The following is a 24984-nucleotide window of genomic DNA, read 5'->3' on the forward strand; positions in this document are numbered from 1 at the left end:
GGACTCTTTGTGCCCGTGGTATCGTCCACACTGTGCCACCAGGTCCTAGATCACATCACCCATTTTACAAAGTAAACCAAGAAAGTAAGGCACAGAGAGGTGAAATCCCTTTGTCAGGTCACATAGTGAGTAGGCAGCGGAGCCAGCAGTAGGTCGGGTACGTGTACTTCCGCGCCTACACCTGAGGCTTAGCGACCACCGTGCTGTACTGTCTTTAAGGTGCGTGGGGATGGGAGGGGGAGCCAGAGCCTGGCCTTCTCAACTGTCACCTGAGGTCCCCGAGGGACCTCTCAGGAACCCCCAGAACTGCCCCGATCTAGAAACCGCTGCTGCCGACAAACTATAAACCAGAATCCAGAGCAGAGGGGGTACCGCCTGGTGGTGTGGCGACTCCGCCAAACAGCGGGAGGGTGGCATGTGGGCGTGTGGGGAGGTTCAAGATGGAGTGCCAGAAGCTCAGCGCGGAGCCAGGATACTCCGTGGCTCGTCAGCGCTTGAGCGGGGAAATCTTTTACGAAGTCTCGTATGCTTGTAAAATATATGTAGCACGCCTGCCACGCTTGGATAAAATTGTCCAGTATTTGCAGTCCTTTAGTTTAAGGGAGCAGGAGGGAACGCCAGGGCGAGTGAATGAAACTCTAGGGTATGTTGCAATCTGTGACCATCCACTCCCCACACAGAAGGCGTGCTTCGAAGAGCAGGTCAGACCCTTTGTGGTTAGCGCGGGGAGGGCACAAATTCAGCTGCTGTCTGCTAAAGCCATTTGAAAAGGTTGTGAAAACAGCTGGTTTTCCGGACTGAGTTGATTATTCCTCTCTGCCCTCTTGTAGACATCGTTCGTCCGGTGGGCACACCCTTTCTTTCTCCTTTTCTTTCCCTTTGGTCTCCAAGTATCGAAGCTGTCAAACTCTGAATCGGAACGGATGAGAAGGAGACCTTTGTTGCTTTTGTTCACTGTGAAAACTGAAGAGAGGAGCAGGACCGTGAGGTGTTCCTGGCAACGGTGAGCACCTCCCAAGTGCCTGGCGTTTGACGATACGCTTTCTTTGTGGACTATCCGTCCTGCCAACCCTAAGAGGCAAAGGCCGTTCCAGCTGGGAAAGTATATCCCAGAGACGTTAGAAAAAAAACCTGCCAAAGTCACGGTGCTGGTGGTCAGTGAGAGCGTCAGCCAGACTCGAACAGGGAGCTGCCATTGGGACAACTGCAAATTCAAGATGGAGCTTCCTTTGAGGCTGCAGAGAGGTCTCACTGGCCACGGAGTACAGGAAGTTTGCAGGGTCATATCCAGAGGTGAACGTGCTGCATCCTTCTCAGAGAGGGCTGCAGACACTCAGACGGACGCGTCACCTCTCTGGGTGAGAAAGGACAGAGAGAGGCCCTGCTGGTCGCTCCTCCCACCGGTGGGAGAGCCAGGGCCTCCAGGGCCCACGCAGTGCCTGGGGAAGCGCTCTGCTACCCTTTCACATCCAGCTTCTCTGACCACCTTTGGGAGGTCAGAGACATTCAGCAACTTCTGGAATCCAGGGCAGGCAGGTGGCAACTCCAAAGCCGGGAGTGTTTGAGAGCTCGGTCACTCCTGGAGGATATCTTGTCTTCACTGGCCGCATGCCTTGGTGGGACTTTATATTTTCTCAACAGGTGGTGGGAGAAGAAGGCTGCATCTGTGGTGCAGGAATCAGAGAATCTTCTGGCAAGGGTTCTAGCAAAGACCTGGTCCATCCCCTTGTTACACTGATGGAAATGCAAGGGCCTCAGTCTTTTTATGTACGGCTGTTGAATTTCAGCCCCATCGGCAATCTTATTGGTGATCACTTCTGTTAACCCTTCAGTTTTGTTTTGTTTTGTTTTTACTGTGGTAAAATAGACCTAAAATTTACCATTTTAACCCTTTTCAAGTGTAGAGTTGGGTGGCATTAAGTACATTCACATTATTGTGCATCACCACTGCCTGTGGTGAAAACACCACTTTCTCATCTTCCCAAACTGAAAGTAGTCCTTCGTTTTCACTTATTTATTTTTTAGGAAGAGAGCTTGAGTGGGGGAGGGGGAGAGAGAGAGGGAGAGAGAATCCCAAGCAAGCTCCACGCTGAGTGCTGAGCCCAATGTGGGGCTTGATCTCACGACCCTGGGATCATGACCTGAGCCGGAATCAAGAGTTGGGTGCTTAAATGATTGGGCCGCCCAGGCGCCCCAGTCCTTCATTTTTATTTTTAAATTTTTTTTAATGTTTATTTTATTTTTGAGACAGAGAGAGACAGAGCATGAATGGGGGAGGGTCAGAGAGAGGGAGACACAGAATCCAAAACAGGCTCCGGGCTCCGAGCTGTCAGCACAGAGCCCGATGTGGGGGTTGAGCTCACAGACCGCGAGATCATGACCTGAGCCGAAGTCTGCTGCTCAACCGACTGAGCCACCTAGGCGCCCCGCCAGTCCATTTTTAAACGCATGTGTGTGCTTATCCTGTGCCTGACTGTGTCCCAAACACTTCACATATATTAACAAGTTACCCTCGCAACAATTCTATGAGGTAGGCGTTATTGCTATCTCCACCTTACAGATGAGAAGACTGAGGCATGAGAAATTACGACGGCACAGTTATTAAATATCAAAGCCAGACTTCACAGTTAGGATGCCTGGCTCCAAAGCCTCAGCTCTTGATGACCCCGGAAACTGTTCCAATGCCTGCAACACTTCCCCGGGGCAGGCAGCTGAGGTCATCTCCTCCCACTGCCACCCAGCTGCCACCTGGCAGAGAAGGCAGGGAGAGGGGGCTCCCAGGATGGCAGGTCTGGGTCATGCATGGGTGGAGGGAAGGACCTTCTCTCTGGGTCCTGCCATCATGGGGCATATGGGGAGATGATGCGGACAGGTAAGCCTTCACTTTCTTCCTTCAAATTCAGGAAATGAGGTGCTTCTAGGCCTTAAGGAGAATTGCAATATGTATCTGGCTGACTCAGGACCCTTCAGATAGAGTGAGAGACATCATGTGCATGCGTGTATACATGGGTTGGTGTTGGGAGCCCGTGCAGGACTGGATTATGGAGGTGAGTGCCTCAAGTCTGTCTGTGTGGCCCTGGCCCCCGGCCTGGAGGCAGGGGCTTCCTTCCAGTGGGGGACATTTTGCAGCATCCTCAGAGGCGTGGCCTCTGATGGACCCACCTGCTTCCTGCCCCTGAGTGTGGACCACGCCAAGCTGGGATGCACAGGGTTAAGGCCCCGTGAGGACTGACAGCTTGATTAGGACTGGCATCACCAGCCTCAGGGTGTGCACCTGCTGCGATAGCAGTCTGCCAGGTTTGCTGTGATGTGCAGTCACCCGAGCACCTGGGGACAGAGGCCCTCAGAAAGATTCTGGGGCAAAGCTCAGCTGGCTTCCCTTTGGCAGATTTGCATAAGGCCCCATGCTTCCTTTTTAGGTGGAGAAGACCAGCCAAGAGAGGATGAGGCGGGGGAAGGGAGGCCTGGGGGTCAGTGCAGGGATTTGTGTTTACTGAACATTTGCTTTGTGCAAAGCTACATATTTTACGCAGTTTGGCTCCTTTAATCCTCAGAGAGTTTCTCATCATCTTTAGGGATAAAGAAATAGAAGCTCAGAGAAAGCCAGCAATATTAATATCAATAACCACACGGTAATATCATTTGTAAGATGACCATGTAGGAGCGTTAAGGGTACAGGTGCTCAAGTCAACCCGTGTGAAGCTTAACCAACCGTAAGACCTCATACAACTCACTTAACCTCTCTGTGCCTCAGTTTCTTCATCCATAAAATGGAAATCATAATTGTTTGTTTCTCTTAGGTCTTCTATAAGGATGGGGTGGGTGCTTGGTGCAGGGCCTGAAACAATGCTAGTACTCAGCAAATGTTAGCTAAAACCATAATGACCAAGCAATAACAGTCTACTAGGCTCCGGGCTAAGAGTTTCTTTCCACTACCATTGTTTAAATATAATAACTCCAAGACATTGGCATTATCATCTGCTAGCAAAAATGAGGCTTGAAGAAGTTAGTGGAGCCCCCAAGGCCACAGAGCTGGGAGGAGTTTGGGTGAAGATTCCAGTGCTTTCCTCTCTGCAGAAGCTGTCCTTCCTGCCGCCCAGACCTCCTCCAGTCCTCCAATGCACACTGGTGAGCGCTGGCATTTTCGGGCCCCCAGCATGGCCTTGCCACCTCCTGGAGGCCAGCACCACCTCCTGCCCCAGTTCTCCCAGCTCAGATGGGCTTCTCTGGATGTACGCACCTGTCTGATGCTCAAAGGCAGGATAATACTCTTCATTGCTGAACAGATCAGTCCACGACATCAGGGGGTCGCAGAAGGACGTGTTGGGCAGGAAGGTACTGTGTGTCACTGAGTCCAACATCACCCTGCAACGGCAGGAGAGGACTGTGAGGAGGCAGACAAGGGCCACGCTGCAGGAGCCCCCAGCTGGGCACACTTGTTTTTTAAAATTAAAAAAAAATTTTTTTTTTTGTGCTTATTTATTTTTGAGAGAGAGAGACAGAATGCAAATGGGGGAGGGGCAGAGAGAGTGGGAGACTGAATCCGAAGCAGGCTCCAGGCTCCGAGCTGTCAGCACAGAGCCCGACACGGGGCTCGAACCCATGAACTGTGAGATCATGACCTGAGCTGAAGTCGGACGCTTAACTGACTGAGCCACCCAGGTGGCCCCACGCTTGGTTTTTAATAACAAACATGTGGCCTCCTAGGAACCAGGCACCCCTCTAAGTGCTTGCCACAATGACGTTATTCAATCCTTGCCACATCCCGTGAGGTTTGTACATCTATCCCCGGTGTGTATATGAGAAAACATAGGCAGAGGGGTTGAAAAACAGTTGCCCACGTAACATGGCCAGTAAGTGGCAAAGCTCAGGTTTTAAGATAGAGACTCTTGTGATGTAATACTGCTTTTTTCTCTACTTTTCCTACCGGCTCACATCTGACCCCTGAACTCTGGCTTATACTGTGTAACGATCTGCTTCTGAAAGTTGGACAATAATTGCTATACGTTAATATACCCGCAAACCCTTACCTACAATCCTGAAATCCAAAAGCTCTGAAATTGAAAGTACGTGTGTGTGTTTGGTGCAAACTTATTTTCCAGCAGAAAAGCTCCCCCCCTGCCAAACAGTTCTAAATTAATGTTAAACAGTTTTATGTATGGCTATGTATATATTATATCCATACGTCTGTATACAGGCATAGAAAACGTCTACTAAATATACGTATACATGTATATGTATATAAGTGACATATTATACGTATATAAACACATATAACTATAGTTATAGTTTTACTTATTCTATCTGATGAATATTCATATGATACATACAACACACATGGTTCCTATGATTCCTAGAAGGAATATTCTGTATTCTGCAGTATATATAACACTGGAAAACCTTCCTAATACCTGAAGGATTCTGAACTCTGCAGCGCATCTAGCCTCAGGGTTTTGGTTAAGGGAGTGAGGACCTGTGGTAATCGGAACATACACTTACTACCTGTTGGGCTCTGTGCTGAGCATTTTACTCCTTTATACTCATTATTCAGGGTCTCCTCGGGACAAACACTCTGAGACAGATTCAGATTCTGCTAGTGGTTCTGTGTGAGTGATGCAGACGGATGCTCTAAGATTTCAGGTAACATACCCCAAACCACCTGTCTGGCAGGTGGTGGAATTTGGGTTTGCCCATTTAAGAAGTCATGGTCCTAATCACAGGGCTGTACTTCCTGCCCACACTGGTGAGGAGGGAGATTTGGGAGAAGGCGTCTGGTCAAGGCTGGAAAGGGGGAATGGGCTGGGGGCCCTCACTCGTGTGCATTCTTGCCCATGCTGGTCTCATCTGTCAAGTTTGCTGCTTCCCATATTCCCACATTTTAGGGGAAAAAAACAAGAATTCATGTTTGGTGGGTTAGAAAAATCTGTTTGCCTGACTTCTCTTTTCTGATTATCACAATAATGTTGACGAGGTAGGGTGCTTCTGTTCCCACTTTGCAAAGGGGACCCAGCAGCTCAAGATCACACAGCTGGTAGGTAAGCGTCAGAACAAAGACTGGATGCCAGGTCTTGGGACATTGAGCGTATAGAATTTTCAGATGGCCAGGAGCTTATTAACCATCTAGCCCCGTGTTTCACAAACTTTAGTCATTTGCCTACCATCCCGATAATTTACTTAATCCGCTAAAAAAATCAACTCCTTTTTTGTTTACTTATAGGCTTGTTTATTTCCTTTTAAATAAGCTTATTTAAAAGGAAAACTTGGTATCGCCATGATAAATGGAAAGTCGGTATCCTTTTAACATGCATAAAAACAAAGACATTTAAATAAAAACTGTTGGCCCATGCAACACCTAAATCAGAGGTTAGCGAACTACAACTTCAAGGCCCATTCCAGGCCACCACCTATTTTTGAACGGTCCACAGCTAAAAATGATTTTACAGTTGTAAAGAGTTACATAGTAAATGGTTATATAAGTACCTACCTAATACAATTGATTTTGCCTTTTGGCCTGTATATCCTAAAATACTAACTACCTGGCCCTTTAAGTACAAGTTTTCCTACCTCTGATCAGATCTAGCTCTCGTATCGTAAGTGGTGTGAATGCCACATGTTCAAAAGTCCAGAATTAGTCCAATCTTTCCTTTTACCCCATCATTGTACAGTGGAGACAATTAAGGCCCAGGGACTTTGTGTATCTTGCTCAAGGTCAATGGGTGTCAACATTGTGTTGTAGAGAGTGCTTAAGGTTTCCGAATTTTGGCCCATCTGCTTTCTTTTCTAGAAACACTCACAGTCACATCTGCCTATAGACACACCCCTAACACACTTACCTATCAAATGGTAAGTACTGAGGTAAGTGCCCTCAGTACTAAGAAGGGCAGGGATTGTGTGATTCCAGAATCAAAGGCCGATTCTTTGGGGGTTCTTGAAGATCTACCATCATTATCGTCATCAAATGTGCATGAACATTTGGATATTAACAGAGGACAGAGAAATAGCCGAGTACAAATTCTCACGCTCTGGCACCCTTTATGGGCCATTATTAGAGAATCACCAGACCTCACTGGGAAGCCTCTTTTCTGATGCCCAGAGAGGGTTAATCTGCTTGGTGGGTTATCATGCTCATGGATCTCCCCCTGGGAGCCATAGCAAACAGAGGTCAAGGCTGCCTGAGTTTGGACTCTGATTTTCCCACGGATTGGCTGCTTTTATATCCTGAGCTGGGGGTAGGATGAAATGGGATGGGGGCGGGAGCTATGAGGGAGCTAAGGGCCGCTGGAGCCCAAAGCCCCTTCTGCATTCTGGACGCCACCTCAGAAAAGCTCCCCTAAGTGACGGCTGAAGGTAAAGTCTCAGAAAACCGAGGAAGAAGATGGCGGACCTTTGACATGACCTTCACGGGGAGGTTTGGAGAAAGGAGAGGTGTCCTTTATATGGAAGAAAATAGAAAACTGTTCCAGGTCTTCCCCATCAATTAGAAATTTTCCAGATCAAAAACCACAACAGCAGGAGTGAGCACTTCTTCACTTACACCTCAAAAGTCATTTGGTAAATTGAATTTGATCATAAAAAATCAGAAATATTTTACATCAGTAGGATATTTACCCCCTTTGAGGGTTTCTTTTCCATTTAATACCAACCTACTTACTTGCCCTGCAATTTCTCTACTGCTGTACGCAGCATCAGATCCGATTCCCTTTGGTAATCCCTTCTATGACAAATTATATCCATTAAGTTTTCTTAAAGGGCTCTCAGGTGTACCACGGGCTATTTTTTTTTTTCTGTAATTATTTCTTGCTTCTTGGAAAAATGTTTTTTTTTTATGAAAGTGTCAAATTTAAAAAAAATTACTATTTTTTTGCTCTTACAGTAGGAGGGGGTATCATTCATTAACCCTGGTCTTTCCACAAAAGACTCTGGCCACTTAGTCAGCATACGCTAAGGCGTGAGAGTTCAGGAATAATGACTAGTTGGTACCCAGTGGCCTAGCTTCCTAGGCCCTCGAAAGTCCTTGCAATAATTGAACATTTTAGCTCTTAAGATTTCTTTCACATAGGTGGAACAGGGTGAGGGTAGGGGGGAAAAGAACCACTATTTGAAGCCCCATTTCTCAACCAGTACATTGAGTTCCAGCAATAGGTAGGCCCAGGCTTGAAGTTTGACCGTGTGTTCCCAATGGGGGTGACCTTGACCCCCGAGGGGAAACATTGGTTCTTGGGGGTCAAAATAAATCTTAGACATTATTATGTCTCATGGTCCTCTGAAGGGCCACGGTACATAAATGATACACATAAACATAAACAGTATCTATGGGGGGGGGGGTGGTAATGCAGTAGTAATGACTATGAAAACATTATCTATAAAGCCTCCTTAGTGGGGACGACAATGAAAACATGGTTGAGAAGCCCTGGGTTAGACCTGGAGTCAGCCACAGGACAAGAGGGGAGATCCAAGGAGGGTCCTGGGCCTCCTGTTCTAGCCACAGGAGTTTTGTTTTTTGAGGTGCTGGCTGGTTTGTCATCATGGAAAGAACACTGGACTGGGGGCCATGATTTTGCCTCTTGTGTCTCCATTCTTCATTCACTAAATGAACCCACCAATGAGAGGGGCTCTGAGATGTGCCCTGGCCCCATGATTTTCTGCAGGCACCCACCTGAATGGACCTTCACATCCAGACATGTGCCCGCACACACGTACCCATACATGTTGGTGATACTGGATACCGTGGTCAAGCAAGCTCGCTAAGTTGGAGTAAAATCCAACCAATACAAATGGAGATTAAACTTTCAGCTCTGCCAAGTTCCCCCAGTTTCCTATTCTCCCTTCCCTCCTATGTCCGCTACTTTTAGCAGTGGGCTCTGGATATTCTTTGCCTGGGCTAGCCAGACCCCTTAAGCACTTTGGACCCTCACTCACTGCCCGTCAACACACCCACAGCTTTTGGAATCAGTTTCCCCCACGACTACCTTTGTAGCTGCCTAGTAAGTAGGAAAGGCTCAAGCACAGTCCACACAAGGGGAGGGAATCAGGTGGGTTCCCTTCCATGCACGAGAAAGGCTGGCCACAGGTACCTTTTGGAATGAGACAGTGATAGCAGGGAAGCTCAGATCCTTGATGCCTCTACTGGCTTTCTAACCCTTCTGAGAGCCGGCTCACTCACCAAATATGCACAGGGACGGTCCGCACAGTCAGAGGGACAGTCCTGTGGGCTTCCTGCCCCCACAGGAGTCAGAGGCAGCAATCACAGGTGTGGTGCCCATGCCCTGAGCAAACAGGCACCTCTGCTCAGCCTTCCAGAGAGAGAGGAAGGAGCAAACCACCCAGGCTTGGCCAGTTTACCAGAGGAGGAAAATTCCTTCCTGACCCTGGCAGAGATCATCAACTTTACTCTGGGCATGTGACCAAAAATCCACCCAATTAAGCATCTACACATTGGCTGTTTATGCACCAAAACATCACCAGGCAGAACAAGGCCATGAAGGTGGAAACCATAGAAAGGGTGGGGGGTGGGGGGCAAGAAGGGCCTTCCCTGATCCCACCACCTGGGCAGTCTCATTGGGACGAAGATGTTTTTCCTCCTTCAAAGCCTCGGCGACACCTAAGTGTCCCCCAGGTCCCGAGCTCTGGGGGCAAGGCATGGTCAATTTCCCATGCTTTGGACCTTTCTAAGAAGGAACACATGGAGGAAAACTCAGTGGACTATTTTGACACTTGCTGTTAAATAATTGGGGTGCTTGAATAGTTAGTTGTTTTAGGAGAAAAAAGAGCAACTGCGAGAACAGACTTGCTCTTGTCTTGACAAGTGACTCCTCATTTTCCTCTAGCTTGTTTAAGGAGCTTGCTAGTTTGTTCTTAGTTGTTTTCCCGAAGGTGTGGCAGAGACCCGCAAAAGGTAAGCCACACGGTTTACTGTGGGTTCCAATCCAAAGCTCATCGGCTTTGGATTGAATCCTCTGGGGGTTAATTCTCTCTTTGCCACCCACAAGGACGAGGAACATAGGCCACATTTCTTACTACCCAGCCTGTCAAAATTCTTTATTTTTGTCTCATACAAGGTGCACTATAGAAAAACCCATGCCCTTCTCTGAACTCATCTTTAAAGTGCCTTACCTTTAAAATGGGATTTTAGGGTTGTCTGGGTGGCTCAATGGCTTAAGCGTCTGACTTTGGCTCAGGTCATGATCTCGGGATTCGTGAGTTTGAGTCCCTCGCTTGGGCTCTGTGCTGACAGCTCAGAGCCTGAAGCCTGCTTTAGATTCTGTGTCTCCCCCTCTCCCTCCTCCTCCCCCACTCATGCGCGTGCGCTCTCTCTCTCAAAAATAAATAAACATTAAAAAATTTTTTTCAATGGAATTTTAACACGCAATCCTCATTATGTCCCGAGAATTGAATAAAATCAGATAAAATATGCAGGGGTCTGGGCATAATACACTTATTCCTGCGCCAGAGGGGGGAAAATCATCTGTCGCCAATATATCTAAAAGATTGCTATTATAGTGACTTCTGAGAAAAAAAGGCAACCGAGAGGTAGCTGTGAAAGTGCCTGCCTAGAAGACCTTGTGTTACGAAAAACATTCTTAGAGACAACATGAGGACAAAGAATTAAGCTTTCACTCAGGAGCAAACAACCCCTCTCCCTGGGCCTTTAGTCTAAAACACGAAGCTGTCTCCCTAAATCCCTTTATTTTTCTAGGCCTCAGTTTCCTCATCTGTAAAATGAAGAGGTTGTACTTTATGACCTCGGACCTCCTTTCCAGTTTGTAAAATTCATAAGTTCGTCCAAATGCAGGGCCCCCGGCTTCAGGTGGAGAAGGGGGCATGTGCTACCAGTGGCTGCCAGCAGGGGGCAAATGCACACGAACCCCACACACAGGGCAGAGTCTTTGAAAAGGTCTGAGAATACAGTGGAAAAACCCTAAGCGTTGCTTTTCTGGAAGCGGTCTATATACTGAGGTGGGAGGAGAGGGCAAAACGGGTTTCTTTTAAGCTATCATGTACAGACACATTCCTGAAAAATGCCCAAACCGTAATAAGGGAGCTCTCTTCTCTGTATCAAGGGGGAGCCACGAGCAGGCCAGTGGCAAAAGAAGTTTAGTAAGGGGGATGGTAGGCTCTCCTTGAAGCCGAATATTTTTCAGTGCGAAATCTAGCTTCCCTTCCTAAAGACAGCTTTAGGAAAGGGTAGAGAATTGAGTGCCTGTACATATTCTCTACCAGTTGCCCTTGGTTTGGTCAAGCGATCCGGAGCACGTGGGGGTGCCTAGGAAGGGGGTGGTTACACAGCCTGAGGAGGCAAAACCGACTCTCTCGGGCAAGCATTTAAATCCCAGTCAAACGTTTCCCAGGAGGCATTGTGACTGATGGAACTGGCAAGGGGGGCTGGCAATGTGGAGCTGGAGACAAGATGAATGGTCCCAGGCCCCGGCCCGAGCCTCTAAGCCCTGACACCCCTTATAATTCTACCAAAAGAGCAAAGAAAAGGTGCTTACGTGAGGACAGCGGTGACTAGGTCCAAAGAGGAGGCTTTCAAGGCAAGAGAAGGCAGGCGCTCCCAGCACCAGCATACAGTGGAAATAAAGGCACCTGTAGCCTTGTGATATAAGTAACACCTACAGACAGGTCCGTTTGGTTTTTCAGGTTTACGCACAGCCCCTTTGATGACGGTGACATACAGTGTGACACGGCTCCTTGGAGGGGGGGAATGGTTCTCACATGCAGAAAGTTTACCTTTATCCTGTTTTTGTGCCCAGCTCACTACCCGCCCCCACCCTCCCTCCCCCCCTTTCCAGGGGACTCAGTAAACAAGCTGAGAATTCTTGCCGCTGGGAGCTTTGCAGTGCATTTGCTGGGAATTCTCGTTCATGCAAGCTGGAGGGGAAACTCTGAAACTCAGCCCCGGTATCTGTCTCTGCCGCCTCCCTTCTGGGCTGGCGGAGTCCTGCACTTACCTATACCACGTCATTCTCCCTAACCCCCACGCGCCCCCCTCCCCCCCTCCATGTGGCAAAGAGCAAGGGCAGGATGGGGCAGTGGTTAAGAACACAGGCTTTGCAGCTAGATGGTTTGGGATTCAAATTCTAGGTTCATCGTTTTCTAGCTGTGTCACCTTGAATAACTTAACTAGCTAGATAATAAGTGGCTCTAATGCAAACAACAATACCTACCCACTGGGCTGCTGGGGGTCACATGAGGCAATGCAGGGGAAGCACTGAGTAAGCCCCTTGTGACTTATTTTCCTTGACAAAGCACATCAGTTAGAACCCCCCTTCTCTCCACCATTTCCTCCAACCTTATGCCTTGCAACACGATGAAGGCATTAGACAGCTTGTAGACCGATGTGGGGACCTCCTTCTACCTTCTCTCTCAAAACCATCAGACACATGAACTTATTTAATTTCTACCATCTCCAAATGCAGTGAGCCATGTGGTGGCTTTCTCCCTTTCCCCTCCCCCCCTTATAGACAGAGGTTTAGTGGCCCAATCGGGTAGATGGAGAAAGAGGTTTAACGGCCCAGTCAGGTGTCAGCTGCTACCAGGCTGGGGGCCTGACTCGCCTGCCAGCTCCCTGGTGTTGCAGTGAGAACTACCCACTTTGTAGTACTTCCCCTCCGGAGCGGAAACTCGACCTAATTTAGGCTGTGAAATACAGTGTCGCCGGTGGCCTATGGGATGACATTTATAATGCTATGCCTTTTCTGCACTGTGCTTCTAGCTCTGTTGCATAGCCAAGCCACTGTGTCCAAACTGCAGACTCCAATCTTTGAAGTGAAAGCAGAGACTGGTTCGTTAGGTTTTCTTGGGAACTCTGGGCACGGGTACAAACACACAAATACACACACACATACAGTGTGGAGAAACAAAAGGCCGTTCATTGGAGGGCTCAGGATGTCATGGAAAAACTGTTGAAGGAAGATAAGGCCACCGACTTGCTGTGTAACCTCAGGCAAGTCGGGCAGCTTCTCTGGGCTTCATTTCCTCCCATGGTAAAAGGAGGAGTTTTGATGGGAATAGCGATGTTCAAATTCATTCAGACAATTCCCGGGAAACCCCAGGGGTTCCAGGGAGCCCCCAGAAGTGCTGCTGGGGATGGAGGGATGGGAGCCCAGTGGGTCAGGGCTCTAGACCTCTCCTCCCTGATTCGGTAAGGGCACCTCAGCTTTTATATAAATCTCCAGGGTAAGATTTCATTTGAACAAAAGAATCTGCACTTTAAAAGAGTTTGCAAAGAACTGGATTAGATGCTCTTTGAGAATCCTCCAAGCTCTAACATTCTGTGGTTTGCCTCTTGCTCCTTGGCGTCTAGGGAACTGAGATGGTCCCACACTGTTGGGCGCTTCCCACCTTGTCGTTGGTTTCTGAAACGCTTCTCACGTTTGGACCTGCATACACGCACTCTTCTCAGTGGAGAGCTTTGCACGGAAAGCGTAGCGTTCCGCTGTTGTCTTTTGGAGGAATTGCATTTCTTTTTCCTGTGCTGTCTCAGCTCAACTGTTTCAGAGTGAAAAGTTCTCTGGCAGTGAATACGTGTGACAACAAACTCTGCTTGTCTCATGGTCCTGAGTGTACAATACGGCATCTCCGAGGGCCTATGTGTGAAATTACAGGCTTCTGGACCAGTGGATAAAAGGGGTGATTAAGATAAAAACCAAAATAAAAGAGGAATTTGACTCTAATTAAGTCTAACTATCACATTGACCCTAAATTTGATTAGAGTGGAGATCTTAGATAACATCAAACCCTAAGTTTATAAAAACTGTGTTGTGAATGTCGGTCGAAGACAAGAGGTGGGGGTTGGGGATGGGGAAGAGGACGGCAGAAGACAGTATGGAACATTTTAGAATTTCCAGCCTATCCTCCTGATGTCTCAACACCCAGTAACAACAGGTAACACTAATTAGGCTCATAAGAGCAACCTAGTGACCTAGACCAGATTATGGAAGGGGACTTCTTGTGTTTGAGTCCCTGCTTGGCCACCTGCTGGCTGGGTGAGCCTGGGAAGCTTCTTTAACATCTGGACCTCCCAGTTCCCTCATCTGGAAAATGGGAAAGACAAATGCGTCGCTCACAGGGTTGTGTGAATTGAATGAACTACGACCTGGGGAGTGGCTGGAGCCCTACGCAAGCGTGCGCTTTATTATCTATGTGCTGTTAGATTTCTCAAAGCAATTAAACAAGGAGGGCACTAGACTCCAGTGGCTCTAATGGCTGGTAGCCCGTGTCAGCAAACCGAAACCTAAGCTAGACTCGATTGTGAATGCACTGGGATCTGAAAAAGTGAGCTTTAAAAACCATCAGTCGCAAACAGCCCAAGTAGCCTTTCCCAAATGAGGCAAGTGCTTAAGCTATAGCCTATCAAATAATTTCCTTACTTTGCTTCCACGTCTGCTCTATAAAAGGCCTTCCCCTAGCTCTTGTTGGTTGACTACTTTCAGTCTGGCGATGCCTGACTGGAGTTGATGTTTGCTCAAATAGACACTTGAAAATTTTGGGGCGCCTGGGTGGCTTCGTCGGTTAAGCGTCCGACTTCGGTTCAGGTCGTGATCTTGCGGTCCGTGAGTTCGAGCCCCGTGTCGGGCTCTGTGCTGACCGCTCAGAGCCTGGAGCCTGTTTCAGATTCTGTGTCTCCCTCTCTTTCTGCCCCTCCCCTGTTCATGCTCTGTCTCTCTCTGTCTCAAAAATAAATAAACGTTAAAAAAAAAATTAAAAAAAAAAGAAAATTTTACATATGCCTCAGCTTACCTTTTAATACATTCATTCCGTTAAAATTCTCACAACTCTTTGATGAGGGGGTTACTTATTATGTCCATTTTACAGATGAGGGAACTGAGGCACAGAGAGGTTAAGTAACTTGCCCATGGTCACACAGCTAATAAATGGGAGAACGAGTATTTTAGTCCAGGCTGCCTGCCTTCATAACCTGTCCTCTTAACTACTGTGATCAGCCTCTGGGTGTCCCTGGGGTGGTTGTGTGGGGTCAGAGAGGAAAGAATCATATGCATAGAATATCTATCACGTGTCAGGCATTGTGCTAGAATGCTTACCTGTCTTACCATGGTTATTTTTCATAATAGCCCTGGGAATTAGCTATCACTACCTTCTTCTCAGGATGAAGAAACAGAGGTCCCAGGCTTGCTGGGTGTCATCCAGCTGGGAGGTGGCCAAGCCTGGGTTGAACTCGGGCCTGCCCAGGGTTAAAACCGTGCTGTAGACAGAGGAGCTCAGGTCGGCCTAAGCCTCTCTCTTTTTGCTCTGGCCTCAGCACTGCCTTCTGAGGGGACCCTGGCCTCTCTGTTGGTTCAAGATCCCTGGGTCTTATGGCCATTGCAGACATAGTCTGTGTCTCACTGTAGAGTGGAAATTCTGGTACCTCATGGACTTCCTGGTACTTAGTATGGCTCTTGGGACAGAGAAGGCACTGAATACATGCATGTGCCATGGAAGTAAATTCAAAGACAAGCCACTTGACGTAGGGCTGGAGGCTCCTACCCAATTCTTTCTACTAGATGTAATAGATTCCGTGCTCTTCCTTGAGCTTGCCCTCTTTAACCTGGGCCAGTGTTTCTGTAGTCATATCTTCTCTCCCTCTATCTGCCACTCTCACCACCCACCCCAACGGGCAGCGTAAGCTGAAAGCATGGCAGCTAAGAAACGACCTTTAGGTAAATTCATGGATGATGCCGTTAGCAAGAGAGATTTGCAGGCTGACGGTGAAATGGATGAGTCTTGGATCAGGATTCCTGTCTCTATTCTCCCAGTACTATATTTAGAAAAGAGTCTTTTGGAGAAATTCTACTTTTTAATGCTCTGTTGGCTCAAACGTTTAAGAATGAAAAGTGTTCTGTCAGTGAGTGTGTATGACCATAAACTCCTGGCACCTGCCACCTGGAAGACATTAGATGAGGCACGAACTTTGCAGGGCCTCAGTTTCCTCATCTGGAAGTACTTACTATGATTTCTGGTGCAGAGTAAGTTCTCGCCAAATGGTCTCTGGAGAGAAATGCAGATGTTGATCGAGATTGCTGACCTTTGAGCATTACCATATCAAGTAGGATAATGTTGCCCTTCTGCAATGAATAATCATAATCGCTACCATTTATCAGGCCTTTTCTAGGTGCCAAGAACTGTCTAGGCATGCTACATGTATTAAATCACTTATTTCTTACATCATTCCTCCAACACAGGCACCATTATTATTATCAAAAATTTTCTAATGAGGAAATACGCATAGAGTGTTCAAGTAACTTGCCCAATACCACACAGCCAGTAGAACACAAAACAGAATTTGAGCCTAGGCAGATGCTCCAGAGTCTACAAGTTTCACCATCATGCTATGGTTTGTTACCTCTGGAAGAGGCAGAATCTAAGTTGAAGAGATACCAGTTTTCTTAGGTATCCCAGGTTGCTGGCAGGATCCTTGAAAGTAAGGACAAGAGTTGTAAACCTATTGGCCCCTAAAACACCCAGCATGCACTTAAGCACAAGGAAGTGCTCAAGAAATTCTCGTTGATTGATTGTGTATTTGCCTTACTTCCTTTTGGGGTATCTGTCCCCAGTCCCCTATATCCAACTCACCCTTTAGCTCTTCGTGCTCTCCTGACCAGGAGCCCCAATTCAGTAGACAGCAACAGTGAGGTAGCTCCCCTGATAATCCCACCTTGGCCATGAGCCTCACAGAGGCAATGGGTCTTTGTGTGATTTCCGGCATTGAAGGCACAATGGAGGTTAAACAGAGGCAAAGTCCATGACTGGCAGACGCATAATGAAAATGAAGACAAGAATCCTGATTTTGTCGTTATAAGGTTAAATATGATAATGTTTATGAAAGAGCTATCACAACTGCATGACTGTATTTCTCGTCTCACTTTTTTTTCTGTAAAGACACTAGTAATCAAACTAATCAAAGTTGCCATGCTTTGGGTCAGCCTGAATGAATCTAAAGCAATAATGGCTTTTTAAGACCTAGATCTGGGAGGCCCAGCCAAGGAATGTCTTTCTTCTCAAAGGGAGGGTTCTTGAAGACAGAATTTTCTTCCGTTGTTTTCCTACCAAACATAGTCCCCTACAACATAGACATGAGGGCTTGATTTCTGAAAGAGTTTTTGGGGGTGACAATTTGAGGAATGGGTGACATTGACTCCTAGGGTCAGTCCATGCTGTTGGTTGGGGGGCAGCATGGCGCTCTGATGCCACCATTGAAAGCTTGGGTGTCAAATGGACCGGTCCCTCCAGCAATGGCTAATTAGCTTAGTTAATCCAGGAACCCCACTAATGGAGGTGAGGCTTTCAGTAGAAAATAAAATCATTCCATCATTAAAGATTTACTCTTCCTACGGGTAGGCTGACACCAGATTTCCTGGGTAAACTTAACTATTTGAACCTCAGTTTCCTTGCCTATCAGTGGGAATGATCACACATGTAGTCCGATAATGTGTGTGACCAGACTGACTTCCACGCCTCCAGATTGAACTCACTTGTGCCAGTTGTCATCCAAAGGCATGTCTTTCACCAGGACAGGGTGTGAGGATAGAGGATGGAGGGTGAGGAGGGTTGCTAGGGGAACTTTGTGGTTGGATCCATGCCGACCTATCCTCATCAATCAACCAAATCTTATTTCTAAGATGCTGTTGATTATAATATACACTGTTGACTTAGATAATCATCGTGGGGAGAAAGCATTATGTTAAATGTGCAGATAGATAGATTATAAAGCTTATCCTGATTTCAGAAATATTAAAATGTGAATGTGGTGTATAGTTATTAAATACACACACACACACACACACGCGCGCGCACACACACGACCAGTATTGTCAGGAATATTAAAAAAAAAATAAGACCTAGTTGTGTCTCCAACAGAGAATTCATGAGGAAACTCTTAGAGGGAGTATATAATTCCAAGCCAAACTTTGAGTTAGGGGCTGTAGGTCTTCAGAGAGAGAGAGAGAGAGGGGTCAGTAAGGGCTGGAACAGTCAGAAAAAAAAAATTCCTGTGGGTTGTGGCATTTGAGCTGGGCCATGAAAATTGGAATGAGCAGCTAAAAATGGTTGCTTATTATGTGCCAAGCACAACAACTGTAGGAGTAGGGGCTGTTATTATCCTCATTTTACAGAAGGGGAAACTGAGGCTCAAAGAGCTTCCGTCATTTGCCCAAGGTCACACAGCTACAAGTAGCAGAGCCAGGATTCAATCCTAGGATGGCCTGACCACTATGCTCTGTGATGTCTGGGATGAGCAGAAGGAGAGGTTCTTTCAAACAAGAGGACACCTGCAAATGTGTCCTAGGAGAGAATGAGTAGGGGATCCCCCAACACTGCTCATGGAGGGTTGGCCCTGGAGTTTTGGATCCTGGTTATGGATGGGGAGAGTCCCCGGCCAGTTGAATTTGAGGAGGCCTTGGATCTTGTCTGCTCTTCAGGGGAAAATTTGCACAGGTCAGCAACGAGCCCTGGTCAAAAACTTTGATTTTCACCACGCTCTTATTTCTTAGGGAGGTTATTGCTGGGTTTTCTTCTTCCACCAATTGCGAACTAATACTGTTTCCAAATAGCTGCTTCCTTGCAATCTCTTGCTACTTCCCACAGTTTAATTTGCCATTAAAAAGGACAAAGGTCCAACTTACACTGAAATTTCCTGAGTTTGGTTTTGTTCAGGAGCTCATGTGGAGAAAGAGTCTTGGTTGTAAACACAGAATGGCATAAGAATGTAGGCATTGTGCTTTTTTTACAGAAGTTCAGTCTATCACAGTTTTGACTTTTCCTGATTTCTCCCTTTATCACAAAGTTTGTCATCATATCCTAACTGAAATCCAGGGGTTCCTGGTACTTATAAATCTGAGGGGAGAGGCCTCAAATTTGGAAAGCTGACCGGCCTCACCAAAGGCTCACACCAACACTCACTCCTCTACGCCTTGAACTTGCAAACCCGGGGAGGTTCCCAGTGGGAACTTGTCATTCCCCAGGGCGCACGTCTGGGGTCGCTGAGCTATGGGAGTAGACAAGTGTCTTCTTTCGTTCTTGCCTGCATCTCTTTTCATGACATGATGTTTTAACTCCTTGTCGGTGTGTGAAGCCTGGTGGGCAGGATTTAGTTTCATTTTGAGTCAACAGCTGTCCCTTTGGTTCCAAAGAACCAGAGAGATATGGGACTTGCCTGAACATTGTCAGGTGATTCAACAGATAACCAGGGAGCAAAAGCCAGATGAGAAGGTAGCTAAGGAAAAACCAGTACTAGAAGGAGTGGGTGGATGTGGGTACCACTCTCAGTGCTGTCACTTGGTAGCCATTTACTTGTCTCCTTGAGCCACAATTTCCTCATCCAAAAGCCTGAGTAAATAAATGTTACTTCCTAGAATTTTGGTGAGGATTAAATGAGATAATGTAATCTAAGAAATACTTAGCTCAGTGCCTGGTGTATATTAAATACTTAATAAATGATGGCTGTACTACTACAAACTATAGTTATAATTTTTTATGTTTTTTAAGTTTATTTATTTTGAGAGAGAGAGAGGCAGGGAGGGGCAGAGAGAGAGAGAGAGAGGGAGAGAGAATCCCAAGCAGACTCTTCATTGTCAGTGCGGAGCCCAGTGCACGGTATGACCTGAACCAAAGTCAAGAGTCAGTTGCTTAACCAACTAAGCCGCCCAGGTGCCCCATTATTATTATTATTATTATTATTATTTTTATTTTTATTTTTATTACTGCTACTACTACTAAACTTATCCAAGCCTTAGTCTCCTATCAGTAAAATTAGAATAATATTATCTACTCACTAGACTAATTGAAATAATATAGGTGTATGCATCTGGCACATGGTAGATATTCATCCATCCATCCATCCATCCATCCCTCCATCCATCCATCCTTCCGTCCGTTCATTTTCAGTCCCTTATGTGGTATCCATCAAAAGTTTATCAACCTTGGGAGTTAGGAGAAGGCCATTGTATTTGGCAATAGTCCTTAATTATCTGAAATACAGCGATACTTTTAGAAGACATTTATTCCCTCACCCAAACTTGTTTTCCTCGGTTCCAATACGACCTTCTGCGAACAAAAGAAGCTCCAGGAATCCCCACAGCTCGCTGTACTGAGTGGCCAACAGATCTGCTACATGGTCATGGAGCTGCCAGCTGGCCCACGTTACCTCTTTCTATGCGAGCCCTGTGCATGTAGCACCTTCTTGCAGGGGAGAATGGATGCCACCTCCCCTTTGGGAGGGAAACAGTCACTGGGGCCTTTTAGCTTTCTGGTTGTATCCACCCCAGGCTAAGGCTACAGCTGTCACTTTGGGCAAGGTCTAGGTGGCACCTCTGCCTTAAGACAGAGGGCAGATTTTGCATGAGGCCTTCTGAAGGAGGAAATTACCAATTGGGGTCAAGCATTCCAGCCACAGCAAGCGGCAAGTTGTGCAATAGGCCAGCAGACATGGCCCCGGTCCTGGTATCTAATGCTGCAAGTAGACTGGGGGGAAGCGGGGAGATGGCCGGGCTGGCTCTGTGCCTGTTCTACTCTGGGCAATTGCTCACCCTCACAGAGGAGGGATCCTGGCCTGGGAGTGTTACCTGACACCCATCTGGTCACTCACTGTTTAACCAAGTTTAAACCAGAATGGAGACTTCGTGCAGGACAGCTTTAGTGTCTGGGCCCTAAGGAGTTCATTTCTCCTGCCCAGAGGTAGGTGGAGTTGACTTCAGCTCAGGCCAAACAATATTCAGGAGGAGTGCTGCTCTTTCGGGAATGCTTGCAACTGACAAACTGGTTTAAGGTGATGGACATTAAAGGCAAGCCAAGATAGGCCTGGAGATGAGATCTGAAAATTGCTGACAATTAGTGGCTAAAGAGGGCACCTGCAGGTGGAATCTGCAGTTGAGAACTCTCTAGACTGCAGCCAAGTACAAACAGGGAAAAGTGTATTCTGCAGGGACAGAGTTCTGACAAATGCAAGTAGAGAAACAGGCACAATTTCAAGTTCGGCTATGTAAACCTGAGCAAACACACACACACACACACACACACACACACACGCCATTAGTGCTACCACATATACTCCCGTCTCTCCCTCATGCACAGAGCCCACATAAACCTAGTTACCACTCCCAGCCCCTCTCCCCCTGCCCATATCTACCATGCCCCCTAATATCCCATCCTCCCCATAGACCAACCACACACATCACAGATTCCCCCCCACCCCACGCCATGCACACATTATACACACAGCCATCAGATAAACACAGCCTCCTTAGGAAGCTGATTAATAAAACTATTTTATCTTTAATTACACTTGGCTGATAATAATGTCCTCAGAGCCTGCACGGTTAGATTGGCTCAGATTGTAACATCCAGATTAGGGTTGAACTCCCTTTGAACTCTGGCCACACTGCTGGTCTCTCCAGCTCAGAGGCTAGAAATGGCTTCAGCTGGATTCGCCCCATGGAACTAGGAGGGTAAGTAGAATTTCAGCTCTCCTTGGTTCTCTTTTCTTTCCGACGCTGTGCAGATGATATCTCTGAAAACACATGGCCAAGACTAGGAGGAAGGCCCAAATCAAGTTACTGCCTCCAGTTCACCACTGTGTAGACCCCTGGTGGGTCTACTTTCAAAGGAATGTCAGTCTCAGACTCCATGGAGGAAGTTGCCCTGAATGCTGTCTGGAAGACCTGACACTTGAAAATAAACAGTTTAATTCCTGGATCTTGGACTCCTGGGGACAGGCTCTGGTGAACCATAATTAACTCTTTAAAGTCTTCACTCTGTCCTGCAAATAGTAAAGTATCTGATTCTTTGTGATGTAACGCTGAATGGAGGCAGCGAGGAGGCCTTTTAGGCTAATTACATGTTGGAATGAGGTTAACAACATGCCAAAGATTCCTTGCACAGCTCCTCTGACATTGACAAGTCACTTGGTAACACGCTAGGGCTAAAGACAGCGATGGCTTTTAAAGAGGGCGGGGGCTGGAAACTGAGCTAGACAGGCCCCTGACGTCATTCCCCAATCTTGTGTTTCCCCTGGGATGACCTTCCCATCCCTCAATTTCCAGGAGAGAGGAGATCTGGATTTGAACCTGGCATTCAATGCCCTGGGCCTGGACACATGCAGTGACACCTGCAGGGGGCTCATCTCTCTCTTACGAATTTTACAGTAGCCGAATTCAGCCAAGGATGAAAGCCAAAGCCACTATCGAGGGGATGCTTTGGGCTGAGTAGGAGGTATGTCGGTACAGATAAGCAAGGTGTGCATCAAAATGAACAGGAAAATGCCCAGTACACAGGAACGAGTTCCGGTAGCAGCCAACTGAAAGAGCTTAACATCATTATGATCCCATTCTGCAGGGGTGCACACTGGCGTGTTATAGTCACACGGGGACACCTGACCACTGCTCCTTTCCCATCCTTCTGCTGGGGACCAGCCATTACTTTAGTCACCTGCAGGGCTGTCCCAAAGGACTCCAGCCTAGACTCAAGGATGTCACACGCTGCTTTGCCAACTCCCCAGCATTCTGTATCTGGATGAAATCGGCTAAAAATGAGCCTTCTGGGGGAGACCGAAGGGAAAACCTAGCTATAAAAGACTGTGGCGCTTCATAAGGAGGCTTGTCCTACCCCATAGGAGTGGTGATGGGGGCTGGCTCAGAGGTTAGAAGGTATGAATAGGAGCCTTGAAGTTTCCTTGGCACCTGAAAGCAGATACTCACTTTTCCTCCCTGGAAAAGGAGTCGCTCCCCTGTCTCCCCTGGTGGAAGGACTGGGGCAAGGTGAGTCCTGCCCGCTGGACGCCGGCCTTCCCGCTCCCACCGGGGCCCTTTCCTCTCCCTGCACACCCAGACACGTAGCACCCACCTTAGCTCACTTGTTCCGCCAGGCTGGGCTAGGCTCAGGTCCTCTGATGTTGTCATCACCCTGTCCAGAGAGGGCCCTGGTTGGGTGGGCCCCTCCTCCTCAGCGAGAGGGACACCGCATGGCTGCCTCCAGGCGGAAGCCGCCTCCTCTGGGTGTCCCAGCCCCACGCAGCCTCCCAGGTGCAGCAGGGTCCCGGGAATGGCAGCCGCAGGTAGACTTCCCGCCTCCGCGAAACCCAGGGGTTAGCAGAAGGGTAGGCGGGTTTTGACAGGAGCTACCAAAAGAGAGAGACAGGCACCTGAGGAGTGATGCCTGTTCGCTTGCTGAGCCTTGTGAAGCGTGGCTGCAGGGGGCTGCCCACGGCCGTGGTCTCCAGCGAAGGCGAGGTGTGGCGACCAGAGGAGCCAAGGAGAAATGTGTCAGACAGAGTTTGTCAGCACTTCAGCACCCTGCCAAATAGTAATTACTAGAGCCTCGTGCCACCCAGCAGAGGGAGGGCAATATTTTATCCCCATTTTATAGAAGGGTAAGTGGAGGCCCAGGGAAGTCAGGCAACCACTTCAGCCAGTCAGTCAGAGGCTAAACTTGGCCCTGAGGGGGGCTGACTCAGAGGTTACCAGGGGAGCTTGGGTGAAGCCAGGCCTGTTGGGGGGAGGGGGGGGAGGACAGCCAAAGGCAGGGCTGCCTCATGGCAGCTATGGGCCTCCCCAGTTTTGCAGCCTTCTGTTCTCTTAGAGGTTCCCTTATCTCCAGGTCTGCTTCCTCTATAGCTCTTATCTGACCCTGCTTTACATACTGGCCCATTTGGCATTTCTCTAGAACATGGTTCCCCTTTCCAGGGAAATGTTAGTCTCCTGAAATACTGTGTGAAGAAAAATGTCCCCAGCCAGCTAAGTTAGGACGGGCATGTCAGCCTATTAAAGCTCTGAGAGGTCTTTCAGAAAAGAAACCTGTTTAATTTTTCTTAACCCAGCGTTTCCCAAACTTCTTCGATCACCTTTTTCTAGTAACACCCATTAGCACCGCGCCCACCGCCCCCCCCCCCCCCAGCTAGTGTCCCACCAGACACACATTGGGAAATCCTAATGGAGACGGTCACCTCCCCAAGAGAAGGGACTGTGCCTTTCCCCAGGGTGTTCCCTGCCCCACCCCCTCATGGCAGGCTTAGTAAATTGGGCAGAACTGAGTAGCACTGTCATTTCCCTACCTACTTCCTCAGACACAGAAGCCTGAAGTCCTCTTCAACATTCATTCCTCAGAGCCCCTGAATAAATCCAGCCACCATGTCATGTGGATTCTACCCCCTGCCCACCCCCCCTTGCCACCCACATGATATTTCTTTCACATGTATCCGTCTTACAGTCAGTGTCAGGTGACCTGCCACCTCCACAGAGAGGCTTTTCCTGACCCTTTCTAAACCATAGCACCTCCTGTCAGGTTGGCCATGTTGCTCAACCCCAGGGGGTGCCATTGCCCGGAGACCACAACACCAACGGTGCCTGATGGAGTTATGAAGCAGGGCGTCCCTCTGATTCTCCTTGCCTTATTCACATTAGTTTTCCTTATGGTACCTTATCTACTTAACATGTATTTACTTACATATTGATTTACTTACCGATCATCCTCAGGAAATCACCTAATTGCTGGTTGCTTCTTGCCCTCAGGGACTCGGCCAGGCATTGTCTGGCGTCCTTGTATCCTTCCTGGGTCCACATCAAGATGGCAAACTCGTGCATCCAGTAAGGGAGAACAGGTGGAGGTCCAGCCTGAGCTCTGCTTTCTCAGCCGAGTGTCCTGCAAAGGGGCTGCATCGTCCCCTACACGCGCCTGTATTCATTTGCACAGAGGGATATCTATTTGTCCACTGTGTACCTGCGGGCTATGTCCACGCAGCAGGGGACCCTTTGTCTAATTTACACAAAGGTGCCATGTAGGGTAGCCTCCCGGTCTATTCTACAGAATGTAAAAGCCCCACGAATTGGGTGATCATTTAGTTTTTTTATTATCCCAAAAAGGGCAAATGTGAAGATAAATAAGGCACCATTTAATAATTATGTGGGGACAACGGACAAAAACTGGGACTGTCCTGGGCAAATCAGAACAGATGGTCGCCCTGTCCATGTGGAGCAGGCTTGTTTATTGCTTTAT

The 24984-nt window shown here is 47.8% G+C and overlaps 1 protein-coding gene across 3 annotated transcripts in view; it reads right to left on the reverse strand.

Annotated features, from left to right (window-relative positions):
• The window catches only part of ELF5 (E74 like ETS transcription factor 5), a 43750-nt gene extending 20467 nt beyond the window's left edge, over positions 1 to 23283 (reverse strand). The window contains exons 1-2 of one of the 3 annotated variants that reach the window (XM_058688606.1): positions 22837 to 23283; positions 4241 to 4365 (exon numbers count right to left, since the gene is read on the reverse strand). In XM_058688606.1, coding sequence (XP_058544589.1) covers positions 4241 to 4365; positions 22837 to 22892 — 181 coding nt within the window. In that variant the 5' untranslated portion in view covers positions 22893 to 23283. Of the gene's footprint in view, positions 1 to 4240; positions 4366 to 9163; positions 9324 to 11492; positions 11613 to 22836 lie in introns of those variants that run through there. The other 2 variants (XM_058688607.1, XM_058688608.1) reach the window with 2 other exon arrangements.
• Between the last annotated feature and the right edge of the window lie 1701 nt (positions 23284 to 24984).

The sequence above is a fragment of the Neofelis nebulosa genome, chromosome 10 (genome assembly GCF_028018385.1).
Source record: "Neofelis nebulosa isolate mNeoNeb1 chromosome 10, mNeoNeb1.pri, whole genome shotgun sequence".
Taxonomy (NCBI): Eukaryota; Metazoa; Chordata; class Mammalia; order Carnivora; family Felidae; genus Neofelis; species Neofelis nebulosa.